Consider the following 17,301-nt stretch of genomic DNA (forward strand, 5'->3'; position numbering starts at 1 on the left):
TGATACCTTTACGTTCTTTTTATACTTTGGAGCCAAGAGCTACACGCAGTATTTAAGGCTGGGCTGCACCAGTGCTAAATACAGTGGGAGAATCACCTCATGGAACTGGCTGGCCATGTTGTGTTTAATGCTCCCCCAAAGGTGGTTTGTCCCTTGGCTGCCAGGGCACACTGCTGGCTGGTGCTGAGCTGTGGTCAACAGCACCCACAGGTCCCTGATGTTGAACCTTAGGATCTTTTAGGCTCCTTCCAACTTAACTATTGTAATGTTACGTTGGTTTTTGTTTAAAGATTAACAAGCAACTTTTTTAGTTTTCCTAATCATTGTAAAATGGAGTCTTGTTGGTTTAGCATTCTGTGATTTTACTGAAGTAGAGATTCCTGGTCTCAGCTGAAATCAGCTGGAGCTTACTCCCAGTCACTGATAGTCTTTTGTGAGCTTTGGGTGTGGTCTGATCCTGCAGAGGTGTGTACACCCACAGAATTTTGTCCTCTGACTAGCACTACCTTCTTTGTAGAGTCAATGGGGTGTAAATCTTGGCAGCTTCTGTGATTTGGATGTAATTTTGAATAAAAAAGAGTCTTTAGCATGAGGTGAAAGAGGGTTTTCCTTACTTCATTAGAGAATATTACTTCTAACATTCAGATCTGATTGCTATTTAGAAATCTTGCTGCTTGAAACTAAAATACTTACTCTGGTAAGCAGGTAAACCTGTAGAGTAATACTTGAAAAAAAAATCATTGTTCTTTACAACATCAGTGTTAGAATGTGAATAAAATGTTGGCTCCTTTAAATATTTAAATATTCTTACTAACAGTCTGAACTGTTTAGTAAGCTTTAATATGCATTTAATTTCTTATATGATGTGGCCACTTTAGATTAACTGGGTTCACCCTTCTAATGTCACAGCTAAATGTTTCATACCATGGTAATTAAATGTTTTTATGTTGATTATATAAATCAAGTAGATATTTATTTGCAAGATTTCTCTGATCAGATTACTTATACATTAACAGCTGAATTAAACTGACCAACTGGCTTGCAACGCAGATCTGACTTTGCATCAGATTACTACATTTGAAGTGATTGTTTGTAAATTCTTTGGCTGTTACAGCTGTTGATCTTAACGTGTCCTTCTGTACGTTTTAACTGCAAAATTTTTATTAGGGAAAGAGAACAGCCTCCACGTTTTGCTCAACCTGGAACATTTGAGTTTGAGTATGCTTCACGTTGGAAGGCTCTTGATGAGATGGAAAAGCAACAGCGTGAACAGGTTGACAGGAACATTAGAGAAGCCAAAGAAAAACTAGAGGCAGAAATGGAAGCAGCTAGACATGAGCATCAGCTAATGTTGATGAGGCAAGGTAAAAAATCAGATAATGTATTAGCGTTAATTCTTTTCTTTTCACAAATTTTCTGTCTGTAGCATATTGAGCTGTATGTTAAATGCAGAGATTTCTGATAGATGCTATTTAATTAAATGTGCTGAACCGAGGCAAAAGAAGTAGTATTTTTCTGTTTGCGTAGTCTTTGAGGGTTTGCAGTAATGGATTAAGAAGTTGAGAAAAGGGAGGTTGCCTAGGTGTATTTTTTCACTTAAGTTTTTGTACTGTAAATAGTTTATATAACAAGAATGAATGGTAGCCTCAAATTCATCTGTAAAATTTTTTGTTGGTGTTGCTTATGGTACTAGATAGGACAAAGCACTGTTTGTGTGTCCTGGGCAGGAAAAAAAATGTAAAATGATAGCTCATAGTTATAACTGATTGTGCCTCTCCAATACAATCCAAAATAATTTTACTCTTTTTTTTAACATTTGAAACCCAACCGAGAAATCTGTGTGCACGATTATTGTAGGCAACTCAAAATAAGTGACAGTTGCCATTAACCTACGTTATTCTTGAAAGTATAAAATGGTGCATCACTCTTGTTTAACTTTGTGAAGATGTTCCCTTTCTGTAGTTTTGGGGGAAAGTCCTTTAGAAACTGTTTTCAAGCCCTACCCTTGCGAATGGAGCTGAGTTGAGCTTGTATTTCCATGGCAGAGAAAGCAGAAACAGGGCAAGTAGCTGATATTTTCTGCTTGTTAGTCTTTGTCCCAAAAAGCTGATGGCCCATAATTACTGCTGTTTGCATTGCTTTCCAGCTGAGAACTACAGAACACCATTTGATTTCAGTTTTTAAACTTACTAGTTTTGCTGCAACTGAAAGTTATCATTAGGAAGAAGTTCACCTATCGTTTCTCAATGAGCATGCTTGCATTAAGTGAGAAACTGTGTTTATATAAGATCTTGTGCTACAATACAGAGCATAATAAAATAATAAGGAAAAACAACAAATTTTAAATGCCATATAATTGCTGTAGCTCCTTTTATGGATGCTGAAGGAAAAGGTTCTCATTTTGTGGAATATCTATTAAGATCCACTTTTACACAGAAAAAAAAAAAAGAACTATTCCTTCTGCTGAAGAGCCACTGGAATGTTTTCGGTGCCAATATTCCAGTGAAAAAATTGGCTTTTTGTTGCTGTGGGAAGAGGGTTTGTCATTCCTCTTTGATTATAATGGAGCACTTCTCTTTGGTACCAAACAACCTGAAATTTTGTGCAGGTGCTCAGATTTGGGCTTATTGTTATGCAGGAATTTGAATAGCTGAGCTGTAGGCATGTTTCTTGTTTTGTTTTTTTTTCTCTTACCAACTCTTCAGCTTCATGTATATGAAAATAACCTAATGAGATTGAATGATGTGCTTTTTAAGAAAGATGCAGTGAAACATAAAGCATCAAAACCTGGAATGACTATTTTTGCATAGCTGATGCACAAACCAAACAACTGATTGCAAAGGTTGTTGAAATAGTTGCTCTGAAACACGGAATGTAAAACTATAGCATAGTAGTTAGCAGGAGCTAAAAAGATGAGAGAAGAATGAGTTTCCTACAATCCATCTACTTCAGCAGATAAAGGAAAACAAGTTTTAATGAAGTTGCTTTATCAGAGGTGTTGGGAATTGCACTGGAGCATGCTGGTTGAAGTACCTGAATTTTCATGGCATGGTATTAACACTGAAGATAAAGACTTCATTTTTTTTTTTTTTCCAACATGTGTAATTTTTCACTTTGAAGTGTCATGTTTTGACAGATTGAGTCAGAAGTAATTTGTAAAGCAGAATACGTGTTTCCATGTGTAAGTAAATTGGTATGATATTTCTGATCTACATATTGCTGGTATGCTTTAGAGTTGTGTAAATATTTCCTCATAATGATAGTGAAATAGTTTGACAAAGTACTACAAGATTTGACTAGATTTAATCAGAAACTTCATTCTTCTGCGTGGAAACTGGCCATTTGCTTTCTGTTGTTAGAACCTGAAAAATTAGCAGCTAAAGCAATGAAGCTTTTCGGTCTTGGTATTCGTGCGTGTAGGATTAACTCCTGAGATGAGGGGTTGCTTTCACCTTCAGTCCTTGAATCTGCAGGAAGTTGGATATTGAAACATCTGTCTTTTTTTCTTTAGGCATGAGAAGATGAAGAAGCCAATAGTCATGCTTTCCATCTGTTTCACAGCTATCAGCTTCAGTGCAGGTTTTTTTTCTGTTCAGAGAAGGGACCCGTGTCCAATAAATGTCAGTCCAGAATTAGCAGTATTACAAATCCTCTAATATGAGAGGCTCTGTGCACAGCCCAAACATCTAGATCTTTATTTTTGTCTAGCTAATAAAGCTTTATGTCAAGATTCTGCCATTGTCAGGTGGCACCAAATGTAATTGTTATGCTGAGCTTTTAAGTTCTGACAGTTTCAGGAAGGACAGTAATCAGAAATAGGCCTTGAAAATTTTTAGAAATGTGTGAAATTAGGACTGTAGAACTCAGAGGGGAGAAAGTGATAAATTCATAGCAGTTAGCAGTAGAGAGAAGGTAAAAACTGTTGCAGCGTATTCATGTAAGGAAAAAAGGAATGATAGGTAAGTGGGAAATAAAATGAAGACAGTAGATACCTTTTCCCACAGTGACCAACGCTGAATGCAGAATGGGTTGATTCGTGATCTCATTAATGCTCTGAACAATCTAAATGTTATTTTAAGGAGTCTGGTGGAGTATGGAGTATGAGTATAGCCAAGCCTGCTATAGTATGCACTGTTGTAAGGAAATGGTCCTGTGACTTTTTGATTTGAATGAATCTTTGCTTTAATCATTAGTCCATTCAAATACATTGACTTTGCAAAGATGGTAAAAGCAGGCCTGCAAAACTTGTTTGAGAGAAGACTTACATTGTCTGTAAGGCTGTTATCTGGCAAATTTATTAAATATATGGTAAAATTCTGGTGATCTTTGTTAAAAGAAAACAAATGCATGATATTTTGGTAAATGTAGCAGTGTAAAAGTTTATAATAATATGTGCTGCTGCAAGCTGGAGTTTTTTGCAGAGTAAATAAAATGATTTAATTGATGTGGTGAAGAAATGCGTGTAAAAATGTGTGGAGTAGTTGAACTCAAGCATAGAACACATCTAATAGGTGCCATGGTGGAGTTTTCCTCGTGGTGTCTGTAAATAACAGGGCCAATGTGTTACGAAGATGGAATATGCAAACAGCTGCTTTTATTGTGACAAGAGGTGGAATTAATATTCACTGAAGAATGCATGAGTTTCCAGGCAGAAATCAGTAATCTGACTGGGCAGTATCAAATAGAGCTAAAGTAGTTGTTATTACTTCTGGCTTGCTCTTTAAGGAAGAACGTGGCTATTCTTTCTGGTAGTCTTAACAGTTATAGTTATTTCTAAGTGACTCTAAGACCAGTCATGATTAATCTCTCTAGAGGTTCAGATCACGTGCACCTCAAGTTCATTTCACTTGTTTCTGGTGTGTTGTGCAATTGTCTGCAATAGATGATGGAGAATATGAGTTGCACTAGTTGCCTTGCTAAAGGGACGTCAGCAGTATGCAGCACTGGGAGAAAATGGATACCTTGCCAAAGCTGCAAAACCAGGGCATGATTAAAGTGATTGAGATTTTTTTTTTAAGCTCCCCTTCTCCTTGTTTGAGGGCTTCAAATTTCTGTGTCCATCACCTTCTTTGGAGGGCATAGCCAGCGTAGTGCCTTAGCGTGTGAGCCTTGGGTCCTTGTGGTTTTTCATTGGCTGAATGGGAAGGAGCTGGTTAGACGTATTGAGAAATTGCTTTAATTTTAAAATTGATTATTGTTAGAATGGTAATCTGATAGTGATTTTTTTGTTGTTGTTACCATGTTGTTAATTGAGAGCTTTTACCTTCATTATGTTTTGAATCCTGGTAGATCTCATGCGGCGTCAGGAAGAATTGAGACGTTTGGAAGAACTTCGGAATCAAGAACTTCAGAAACGCAAGCAGATACAATTGAGGTATTTTTGTCTTGTACTGCGTGAAGTTGTGGCGGTAATTTAAAGCATGCATCTGCTGTCAGCCTGCACAGATTTAGATACTTTGATGTGCAGAGCTTCTAATGCAAAATATGAACATCTACCATTTAAAAACTGTTTTTCAACAGCATAACATGAAACGTTTCTGATAACATTCTTGCAGAGAAAAATGGTCACTTATGCTAATATAAATAGTAGTTGCAAGTATTTCTAGTATTTTTTCATTTATTTCAGCTCAGTTGTTTTGTAAATATCTGAGTTTTCTAACAAGCTTAGAAATGCCTTAATGTGAATGTTTCATATGATTTATGTTTCAACGTGATGGAAGCATAGTTGTAATGGAGCTGTAGTAGAGCACACTTGGAAGATTGGGGGATATTCATCTACTGCATGTAGAAGTGTAGCATTGTGGATTTATAATCAAGAGTTTTGGGAGTGTTTTCTCGTCTTCCTGTAGCGCTTTGTGGCACTTTGTTTTCTGATGTATTGCTTATCTCTTTAAGAGCTGATTCTTATGAATACAAGGGCTGCTCAGAAAGTAATTCCTCCTATCTTGTGATGTTGGCCCTTGATGTCTGAGGCAGATGTTGCTGATAAAGCAGTAGAGGTCGAACCTTTGCACCAATATTCTGTACCATTTTGTGGCCGTGTGACAGTTGGAGCAGAGGGGTTGTCTGACAAAATGATGACTGACATGGAAGTGTGTATGAAGCAGAATTGTCATTGAATAACTCTGTACGGAAAAAATGGTGCCCAGGGACATTCCTTGATGCCTGCTGGATGTTTTTGCGGAACCAAATAATGGATGTGAGCACAGTGAGGTGCTGGGTGATGCATTTCGGCAGTGGTGACAGTGGGTCACTTCTTCTGGTACAGATTTTTACACGTGTCGTGCAGGCTTTTGTTTATCACTGATAAAAATGCAGAGCTGATGGTGGTGACTGTTGAAGAGTAGTGTTTTGTAGCTGAAGATTTTCTCTATCAAGTGGTGTTATTCTGCTTTTTGTATCAGTTGTGGTTTCTGTGGAAGTAAATAGGAGGCATTGCTTTTGAAGCAGTATACATACTACTTGTATTAAATATCTCAAGAAACGGAGAGGATACAAAAGAACAATATACTGAGTAGAGTTAGCAGTTCGGCTGTAGGCAGTGTTGAAATATTGTAATCCATAGCGTTGTTGTGTTTTTTTTTAAAGCTTTTGAACCTGCTTACTTGTTTGTACAGATTAACTTTAGTCAGAAGAACAAGAATATTAGTATTGTGGATACCGGTATACTTGTTAAACAAAAACACTTTGGTAATGTTCAAGCCTATCAGGTTGAGTAGATTAGTGCATTACACTGCATTAAAAGCTAGTAGGTAGATACTCTATATGCTTGATGTTAGCTCCTGAGACTGGTTATGAGCCTGAACAGATCATGAGTCTTGATTTATGCAATTTTTGAAAAATATCCTAGACATGAAGAAGAACATAGACGACGTGAAGAGGAGATGCTACGCCAGAGGGAACAGGAGGAATTGAGGCGGCAGCAGGAGGGAGGATTTAAGCCAAATTTCATGGACAATGTAAGTAGAACTTTGACTAAAGTTGAAATGGTAAATATTTTACTGTAGTTTTTAGGGTTTTTTAATACTTTGTCTTATTGAACTGCCATCTCGTGTACTGTTTTTCCTTCAGAACTCCGTTATTCTCATGAATGGAGTTACACAAATTAGTAGTGCAATTGTTTTGAACTATGACATCACTATCTTGTAGGAAAACAAGTAAGTCAACATTTCAGCTAATTGAAGGTGTTCAGATTATCATTTTCCTTTTTTATTCAGGAAATTAATTTTTCCAAGAAAATCATTTGGTTTTTTTAAGTGGAAGGTTAGAGACTGGATACTGTGGGCATGAGGAGGTGCCTTAGTTGGGTTGAAAATTTTAATTTTTAAATGATTCATACTGCAAAGCTTGTTGTTTGCTTATTATGTGTTATGCTTAATTTATTAATAATAATATACTTTAGAAACAGGCGGTGGAGCTTCACGTGAAGCCTAAAATCCCTTTCTTTAAGACCCTACTGTTAGACTAGATGAGGAAAATCTCCAGATCTGTACTGAAGATGACCAAAATGTTCAAAGGAAGGAAAAAATCTGTGCCACAGTTTCTACATTAAATAACGTAGCAGTAATGTATTTAGGTCTGTTCTGCCTTTGAAGTCTCGTCCTGAGGGAACAGCAAAATGGGGATATCAGAGGGATCAGCTTCTAAATTTTCAGGATGATCTCTTTTGGTTATGGGTATGGTTTCTACCAACCAGAGCAGTGAAGTGAGCACAAAGCAGTTTTAATTTTATGTAGTAAGGATACCTCATACTGCTAAAACAGGCTTTAGTGGGGAAGCAGTGAGTGATGCACGTAGTGATCCTCTGAGCAGGTTCAACTTGATGTATAAAATGGAAACAAATTGCTGGTTTCTCAGCTGCTTTCTGATTTGTGCTTTGTGGGAGTAATGTTTATTTTACATGCTATACAATACCTCTGCCTGTAGAACTCTGAAGGGTATACTGAATATGTTCTGAGATCTCCCAAGAGAAGATAGAACAGGAATCTTTTATTTTTTCCAGTTGGACTTAGGATTCTTAGTAAAGATAGAGAGGAAGCAAAATAGTTCCTTTGTGATGTTAACAACTGTTGTCAGTTGATTTTGCTGATTGTGTTTGAGAAACTCGCAGCTGGAAATAGTTGGTAATTTATTTCCCTGCGTGCTCTCACTGTAAGGAAAACTGTGTTCAGGGATACATTTTTGGGGGGATGACGATCTAGAACTGAAAACTTAAAATATCCTTTAATGCATTCCTGTTATTAAAGTGGTAAGTCATATTTTGCAAAAAGGACGTAACAATCATCTGATGTAATCTAGAAGTAATACTGAAGTGATTCTGACTTCTCTAGAGCCAAGTATGTAATTTCATTTCATGTTAATGTCATAACATCTTTTGGGGGCAGTCTGACTTTGTGATTGTGCAAGTTATGTGTCAAAATAATCCTGTGACTGAGCTACAAGATCCCAGTTGCTCACTGCTGAGCGCTGCAGGAAGGGATGGCAGCAGCTTCCTTCAGTTCCTTTTGCTGTTGGGTTGTAGTGTTTTCCCTGCAGCTCAAGGTTGAGGGAGTGCTGGATAATGCTGGCCACAGCAGCCTCTATTGAATTGCTTCTTGCAGCTCTTTGAGATAAGGTTACTTAGTTTGTGAGCTTGAATTGCTTGCCATCCTCATACTGTTCTGCATATTTAAATTTGGAAGTCTGTGTGTTTAGAAGCTCTTCAGATTGTGTGCTGGACATAAGAAAAAGTCATAGCATAAGGAAGAAAAGAATAGTTCAGGTGGAAAGCACTTCAATCACTGTAATTTATGTGATTTTATACAATCAAACTTTGGGGGAAAAAGGGGTGGAAGAATGTTCTAGAGTGTGTGTAGCTCTCCTACTGAGTTTCATTTGTGGGGATTTTATTTATATATTTATATCTGGAATAACGTATGGTGTGAGAATATGTAGATGTAGTTGTGCAGTGAGAAGCCTGCCAATAGAGATACAGGTCGACTGAAGGACTATGAAGCATAGCCATCTTCTTTTTTTATATCATGTGAACTTGAAGTGACGTATACAATAAGTTTTCCAACGTTTTGAGGAATATTATAGTTATGTGATGACTTCTTTGATTCCAGTTTTAATTCTTCCTCTTTAAGGGTTAAAGAGCATAAGGAGTGATGTATTGTTTATTTACTTTAACATGTTTCTAATAAGGGCAGCTATGAAACTAAGCATGACCTATCATTCTACAAGCATTTGTTACAACATGTCTTTAGATCTGTGTTGAGGTTGTGATGTATGAATGGAGGTTTGAAAAAGCCTTTGCATTTTGGAGCCAATAAGAATTATAAATCTTATCTGGAGATTGCAAAATGATGCATCTTTTATTCTATTTAATAGAATTTCTTATACAGCTGAAGTTTTCTTGATTTATTCTTAATTAGTTTTACTATAAAAAGACTCCATGTGGTAGTTTCATCTAGTCCTAGATTACCATTGTGCATATGTTGAAAAAAGTTAATTTCAGTTTTGAGAGTATAAAAGTTGCTTCTTTTCTACCACAACATCTTATGGTAGTGGGGTGTAGTTTTTAATCGTATCCGGTCTTGATAAGCTCTTTTGGCTTAAATTATGTAACACATTGAAGTTTTCTGCCTACCATGTATTTAGAAGGCAACTGATAATTTTCTAATGCTTGTTTTTGTTTCTTAAAAGCTTTGAAAAGTAAGCTTCCTTCACTTATATCCTATTCCTTATTACTGTTCAGTATAAAAGGAGGACATAAATGGTAAGTGCGATGGCAACCGGAGTTGGAACTTGTCATATAAGGTTGCTGTATCAGGCTTTCCTGTTTAAAGCTTCTTTCTGTGTCTTTATCCTAACTTGTTAAACTTTTATTTTTCAGTATGACCTCTTTTAAAAAAAATTATTATAATGGAACTTCATGCAATTAGAAGTTGTTTGTTTAGTTACAGTTGATAAATGTTTTCTGTATGAGCGTTGTCATTGCTGTAGCATTCATGGTGATGTTGTATGTATATAAAAAAATCTGATTGCATTGACTGCTAATCCAGTGGGCTTCCTAGTGATGTCCAGACAGTTTATCAAGTTAGATGTGCAATCTATAGTAGGTAAGCTATTATTTACATTTCCATATCATGTAGAATTTTCTACCTTGCTACATAAAGGTTGTTTAGTTGAAATCTGCTATTATACCTGAACATGTTTATGCATTCTAATAAATGATATGGTATCTTAATCAGGAAACTTTTTCCTATAATTTTTATTTTGCATATGTCTTTTCTCCTGAAAGGAGAGCTTGGAGATAGTGATTATAAATAAACAGTGTTTTTCAGCAGCACAAATATATTTTAAATTAAAAGTATTTATTCTAACTGCTTTTAATATATTATTTGCTGTGCAGTGGTTAGTACCCAATTGTGAATGGCTTATGCAGATACATTTATTCTGAATCGGTCTTTTTGCTAAATAATTCTTAAATAATTGCTAGGGAATTTTTTTTTAACTGCTGTCACTGATGTAGAAGAGTGAAAAGAGAATAATTTATGTCTTGTGTATTGAAATAGTTTTCAAGTGTTTACAAAAGAGCTCCAGATTTGTGGCAATACTATTCTTCTTTTTTGTGGAACGCACATTTATTTCCAAAATAACATTGTGGAAGGTGGATATTGTACTCAATGAAGCAGTAGCTACAGTACTGTCCTTCAGCAGAGTTTACAGCTCTTCTTACTGATGGTTTAAAGATAGAATTGAGATTTTTAGATCTCTCTCTTCTCTTTTTTTCCCATTCCTGCATGGGGACCTTCCCCCTTTTCAAGTGTAACTTCACAAATAAGGAATTGTGTTTTGACAATTAATCACTTTCAACTTCTGAAAGCTTACTGCTCCTTTTGTGGGAGACTTTTTATTCATACTTAATTTTTTACACTTCTTATTTTTGTGAATTAACTCTAAGTTTCCTTTCCTTTTATTTTCTTAGACAAAAGCTCCACTGTTGAGTATGTAGCATTAATAGCAGAATGAAGTGGCAGGCACTGGAGCAGTGGAGGTTGCTTCAACAGCACAGATATAGTGGATTTGAAAGCTGTAACACAGAGGAGAGTGTGAAGGTTAAAAAAAAAAAAAACAAAAAAAACAAACCATCAGAAAAGAACACGTCAGAACAACAGCAAAGTTTGTAGTTTGAGGAAATGCCAGAAAGTTGGTTAATGTAATTTGATATCTTTGTCCTAAGAACTGTCTCCCTTTAGAGCAGTTACAAATGAAGTTTCCTCCTCACTCCTATCAACTATTTCAAGCCTGCTGTGGTATGTCTGAGGAGTGGCTCGTTTCTACATTCCCGTACAACTTCAGTAGTAGATTTCTTTGAGAGAAGAATGTTAATTGGATTTTCCTACATCTCTGTAATTCAGCAGTCTATTTTTGGACATGTAGACTATTCAGTGGACAAAACCGAATAGATTTTGTTCCACCTTCTAATCCATTACCAAAGCACCAGTTAGACAAGAAGTTTGCATTCACACTGTACGCAGAATTCTTTCTTACCTCATTCAGGAGAAAACTAAGTTAAGGCAGTTTTCCAGTGATAAATTCATCAGTAAAAATTTCCAGAGATACATTTTATTCCATAAATTGCTTTGGTATTTTGGAGGTTTAATTGGCATTAATTCTGTGACCACTTTAGCATGATTCATAATTGACTTTCTAAATTGATGTGCATCAAGGAGGTGATTTTTCAGTAATGGAGCAAATTATCATTGGAATGTTAGATTTTATTAGTAATTTCATATTTCAGTATGTGCAAACTATTAATATTTTAGATAATGTATCCTTTTTCCCCATGTTAAGCTTTATTACGAGTATCTAACATTGTAAAATTTGGATCTTCTACTCAGGTGCAGTAATGCTTGCACTGAATGCTTAGAACATACTAATATTTACCTCCTGTAAACTTGTAGGGAGAACAAGTGACCATTCTGAAGTCATTCTTGTTCATTAATGTGCTATATCAAATATGCATAGATCTCCAATACAAATTTACTTGTAGGCATTCCTGAGCTTGTTCTCATCTACAGTTATCTATACAGATTTTTGTCCCTATTTTTTTTTTTTTAGGTTGTTTCTGTTTATGAATTAAGTTTCAGTAAGAACTGATGGAGCAGGAAACTTAAAAGAACATTTTTCTGAAGATGTTTCTTGTAGTATGGCAAACGGCCATCAGCCTTGGTCAGTCATAGTTTTTCACGAGGCCTTAGAGGAAGCAGATGCTCTTTTTGTTGAATTATTAATGGAAAGAGTTCAGCTGCCATCTAGTGCTTGTTTATAAAATACTCGACCATCTTGCTTAGTTTCTCCTTGTTTAATGGATTTTGCAGGTGCAATTTAAAAAGCTCCATTAGAAAGCAAATATGAGGACTATAGTCCATGTATTTAATGTAGCTTATGAAACTTATTACTGCTCACAGGTTTTCATAAAGCTGCCTAACAGAGTTCCACAAATACTGTTAACTATCTAACAAAGCTCCACAAATACTGAGTTTCCTTGAGTTTTCTGTCTTCTGACATACAAGAACGAGGCTTTTGTAGAGTAGAAAAAAATCTCATATTAATGTAATTGTTTTTTTAAATGCTGTACATATTTAAGAAACTAAAATTAACATTTGCTTTAATCATTTTCATTTTCTTTTCCTCAGCTACTGGACTTAAGTTTAACTTGGAGTTTGTACATGTATTTATCCAGACTAAGAAGAGATAACAATCAGTTTCAATTGTCTACTCAGTACCTATTTTGGACTTATCCACTTGTGTGAATCCTGAGATCCTACTTGAGTTGAAACTTGCAGCCAAAATAAGTTCCTGTACTTAGCTAAGTTTGTCTTTATTCAAAGGGTCTGCACTGAAGGAAGAACAAAACACCTAAAGAGTGATAAGTGAGTCCATAGAATTCTAGAGGAACTGCTGGATGTGAGGAGACCTTATTTACACTCCTGGTTTCTCTCTCTTGGGATGCAGTGCCTTTTGCTTTTTTCTTAGTACGAGCAATAAGACCTGACCTTCTGCTTAGCCTCTGTTTTGCTTCAGTGGCTGGCAGAATGGAAGACTTTGACAGTGATAACACAGTGCACTGCAACCTAGAAAGGAGCTTTTTCAGTGAGGTTACCTCGCCATTCATATCAAGCTGAATACTGCTTAATATTTTAAAATACATTTTTTTAATGAGCCTTAGACAATTGCTGCAGTGTAGGCATCAAGCAGATTTGCTTCATTAATTAATGCTTGTTCTGGATGACTAATTCTTCTGTGAACAATACGAAATACAAATAATATTTTTATTTTCTGTCATATTTTTCTTAAGGTTCCACTACATCTTTCCAGAGATCTGCTGGTATTGTTAGATACATTGATGTTTTTAATTACTGTTTTGTTTTTTTTTTTTTTTGTAAAACACGAGACATGTACATCTTCAACTGGCGAGTTTAATTAATTTTTTGATTAATAGAAACTCAGGTAGTTTTAAAGGGATCAATTATTTTGTTTAAGATTTCTCATTAAAGAAGTTTTTTCTCAAACATGATTTCTGCAGCAGCTCCTGACTTGTTAACTTAGCTTTACTGTTGAGTAAGATGGAAGAATATTTGTATTAATTTTGTTGTGTACAAGGCAGGAAGTACACTGCTTTTCCTAATGGTGCTGAAAGCAGTTCTCTTGATAGTTACACTTGTGGCAGGTTAGCTCTTGTCACTTCTAAATATATTCTTACACAGGATCTGGCAAGGATAGTCTAAGGTCAAAATTATGTTAGTGGTTCTCTTCTGTATATGTGTTAGAGCTTTTGTGGTCTTTTTTTCACTTGGTTTCACTTGGTGTGTTTTCCCCCTCACACCTGTGTTCCGAATTACTAAGCATCTATTTATCCTCATGGAAACTTGTATATTCTATAAAAAAGTTAACTGTTTTCTTCTTTGTTCCTGTTACATTGGGATTCCCATTGTCTCTAACATGATTTTCAACTCTGTGTTCTGTATTGCATACAAACATAATAGTTGTTTAAATATCTGTTGATGAAGGCAGACGCTATAACTCAAGAGTTACTGTATATGTACTTGAGTCAGGAGACATAACTACAAAACAGTGTTTTTTTAATCCATTCGGATTTGTTCAAACGATCAGTTCCTTAAAGTTCTTTTGAAAATTCTAGAGTTGTTTGGTTCAATGTATATTGAGTTCTTTATTCAGAACTCTGTTTAATCAAATGACTAGTGTACCTCATCTTCCTCCTATTTCACAGTAAATGGCTTCCAGGTTGTATTAAAATGTTCACTGGGAAGCTTTGCAGAGATATGGAGCTTGATATCGTGCCAGGACGCTTTTTTTTGTTTGTTTTGGATGCATTAAGTGCCGTGTTTGGACTGGCCAGAACTTCCTTGTTGAACTCAAATACTGAACGATCCTGCCTGTTAAGAACACTTACCATTTCTAAAAGAAGTACATGTGTTTATTGAAAGTTTTTCATATGATATTGAGGAGAACACACTTTGGTCCTGGTTTAAAACTTCTGCTTTCAGCTAATGTTTTGTAAATGCTTGTGCATAGTAATCACCTGATGCCTCTGAACAGCTACTGAATGGCATCAGCAATTGGACTTTTAGTTACAGTTCAGTCAATAAATACCATATTTACTAAGGGGAGAAAAAATAGTAATACAGAACTCAAAAAAGAATCTTTCTCGGTAAGATCACTGTGGCTGTAACTAGTGTTGCTGTAAGAGTTACTTCAAGGTGATTTTGCAGTGTTAAATTTGACATTCAAATTTAAAAAGTTATGTATTTACATAAATACATACTTCATGATACGGCTATATTCTTTGCTGGTTAATTTGTCTTCTAAGTAATTATTGACCACTTTCACTTAATCTCATAATTGATCTTGTAATTCTTGAGAATTGTAATTTTGAGACATTCAAAAACATTTTGAGACATTCACTGTGATAATTTGTGTAGGTTTGTTAGATGTTCAATAACAACTGAAATGTAGCATTGTCTTAGAACACAATTTTCAGTTAAATGTTTAGTTTATTTCCACATGATGCTGCAGTTAATCTGGACTGGCTACTGGTTAGACAGCCCTTTAACTCTCCACCTGTCAGGGTGAATTGTGGAGTACTTAAGTGGAACTTGCTCTGTGAAATTAAGGTTTGTTTCCTATTTTCATGGTGTGTCCTAATAATCTATTTTGATATTTACCTACTCCCATGCAATTTCTTTAGTTAAAATAATTTTATGTATGGTTGGCCTTATATCTTTATCTAATATGCCCTGACTATATTGTGAAGTAAAGTGGTCTAGAATTAGGTGTGGAGGTTGGCAGCCCTGCCTGTGGCTCAATGGTTGGAGCTTGATGATCCTTGAGGTCCCTTCCAACCCATTCTATGACTATGTGATTACACATAGCATTTGTGAAGTGGGGCATGTGGTAAATATTACTTTATGTTTTACAGGTAAGTGAGCAAGTAAGTGCCTTCAATTGATTATAAATGAAAAAAAAAAGATAATGTTCAGAAGTTGAAATGTATTTCTTGTATTCATTTCATTATCATTTAAAAAATGAAGATACTAGAAATAGAAGTGTATTTAGATACCAGTTCAATGGATCCAAAGTGGTTCATAACTCCTCTGGATCCGAGTTAATTGGCTGAATGTTGTACTGAGGAAGTTACAATCAAGAGTTAATATATGGATATATGCCTTTTGCTTGGAGGATTTCCAGAGCTGTAGGTGGTTACATTCTTTATGCACGTTTGTCTTATGAAAACTATTTCTGAATTTTACACTTAATTATTGGAGAAGCACAAGTTTACCTTCCTTGTGAATGTTAATTGTTAGATCAAGGACAAGTTCTGACAGAACACTTCTGTTCCTGTTTGCTCTTAAATTGCTCCCAGTGATGGTATCTGAAAAAAATCTGTATTGCAGTTATGCCTCCTGTGCTTTATCTGTATAACCACAGACTGTAAAGGGGCTTGGTAAGCTTTTCCTTTAGTAGAATACATGGAGGTGATGGTGATTGACTGAAGCACGTAATTAAGTGCATTGTATTCCTAGTCATTCTGGATTATATGTTGTTTGTTTGGTGACATGTTTTGCCATTTGTTTATATCATTTTGTCTGCTGAATAACATTTTCTGCAGGTTTTGAAAAAGTGAGGAACTACAGTTAACATGCCTTTTTTTTCTGTGTTGTTGCATATGCTGTGCTTTGTTGTATAACAAATGGTGAATGTGGTGGGAATGTGGGAAAGAGCTATACATCATTGCATTGTTTTTAAATATAACAATAGCATGCAGAGAAGCAGCAAATAACTGTAAGATGAGCAGAAAAGACCTGAGTATGGACAGTTTTTGAATTTTGGGCATATAATACAGCAGTCTGAAGGTATGAGCAAAGTTCCAGTAGCTTAGGTGATAAAATGTTGTAACAAAAACCCACAGATTTTTTTAATGAACACGTATTTATGTTAGTGCTTTTATTCGAATTATTGATTTTTTGCAAATTATTGCATTCCTCAAGATTAGTGTGTAAGGTCACTAGATAAAGATGCTCAGAGAATATCTGCTATAGGAATGCAGACAACTTCTTTAATAGTAATAACCAGTTTTTAATACTAAAGAGGGGTGAATGTCTGTGATCAGAATTGGAATCTGAATTATCAGTTATCTTTACAATAATTCAGAACTATCTCTTCATAAATGTCTTGAATAAAAACAAAGACCTTTTTACTACCTTTTCTAGCTCAGAGGATGACCTTAAAAAAAAAACAAAAAACAAAAAAAAGCAGTGGTTATTCATGTTTTTTCTACATTGAAGTTTGTTTCTACTTCGTTTGCCTTATTCCATGTAGTTGAGCACAGTGATTATTTTCTGCTTCTCTTGACAGCAGTGAGAAAACTTCTCCTTCCTTTCCACAGTTGCAAATATTTTGGTTTGTTTTCCTAATCTATTTTTTAACTTTCTCCCTCAAACTTTTTTTTTTAAATCAGATTTTTGACATTATTTAAACTAATAATTCACTAGCAGTTACTCTACTGCACACACATTCCACTCTATGGTATTTGATGTTTTCAGCTGTTGCTTTCTTGAAAGAACCTCAGCTCCTAATGTTGACTTCTTCCATCAGTATTTTTTTCTACAAGTTTTCCTTTCACTAACTGTGAAATATTAGCTGAAAAACATACTTATAGTTTGGAAAACCTAGTGTGCAAAATGGAAGTTGATGAATAGTGGAATGTTTGGGAGTTCTTGGTTGTGGTAAAAA

At 35.4% G+C, this 17,301-nt stretch overlaps 1 protein-coding gene across 1 annotated transcript; it reads left to right on the plus strand.

Annotated features, from left to right (window-relative positions):
• The first annotated feature begins 1,138 nt into the window (after window positions 1-1,138).
• Window positions 1,139-8,012, plus strand: LOC100538358 (paraspeckle component 1-like). The gene is made up of 4 exons (XM_031552190.1): window positions 1,139-1,364; window positions 5,290-5,374; window positions 6,851-6,959; window positions 7,974-8,012. Exons 1-4 carry the CDS (start codon window positions 1,250-1,252, stop codon window positions 8,010-8,012), a joined length of 348 nt encoding a protein of 115 aa, XP_031408050.1. The 5' UTR covers window positions 1,139-1,249.
• Window positions 8,013-17,301: the final 9,289 nt, after the last annotated feature.

Source organism: Meleagris gallopavo, chromosome 1, assembly GCF_000146605.3.
Source record: "Meleagris gallopavo isolate NT-WF06-2002-E0010 breed Aviagen turkey brand Nicholas breeding stock chromosome 1, Turkey_5.1, whole genome shotgun sequence".
Lineage (NCBI taxonomy): Eukaryota > Metazoa > Chordata > Aves > Galliformes > Phasianidae > Meleagris > Meleagris gallopavo.

What these genes read in the sequence shown, in the direction of transcription:
- LOC100538358 (XM_031552190.1), top strand. Translation starts at nt 1,250, where the DNA reads ATGGAAAAGCAACAGCGTGAACAGGTTGACAGGAACATTAGAGAAGCC. An exon ending in CGCAAGCAGATACAATTGAG is followed by an intron (nt 5,375 to 6,850) that starts GTATTTTTGTCT and finishes AAAATATCCTAG; the next exon opens with ACATGAAGAAGAACATAGAC. An exon ending in AGCCAAATTTCATGGACAAT is followed by an intron (nt 6,960 to 7,973) that starts GTAAGTAGAACT and finishes TCCCAAGAGAAG; the next exon opens with ATAGAACAGGAATCTTTTAT.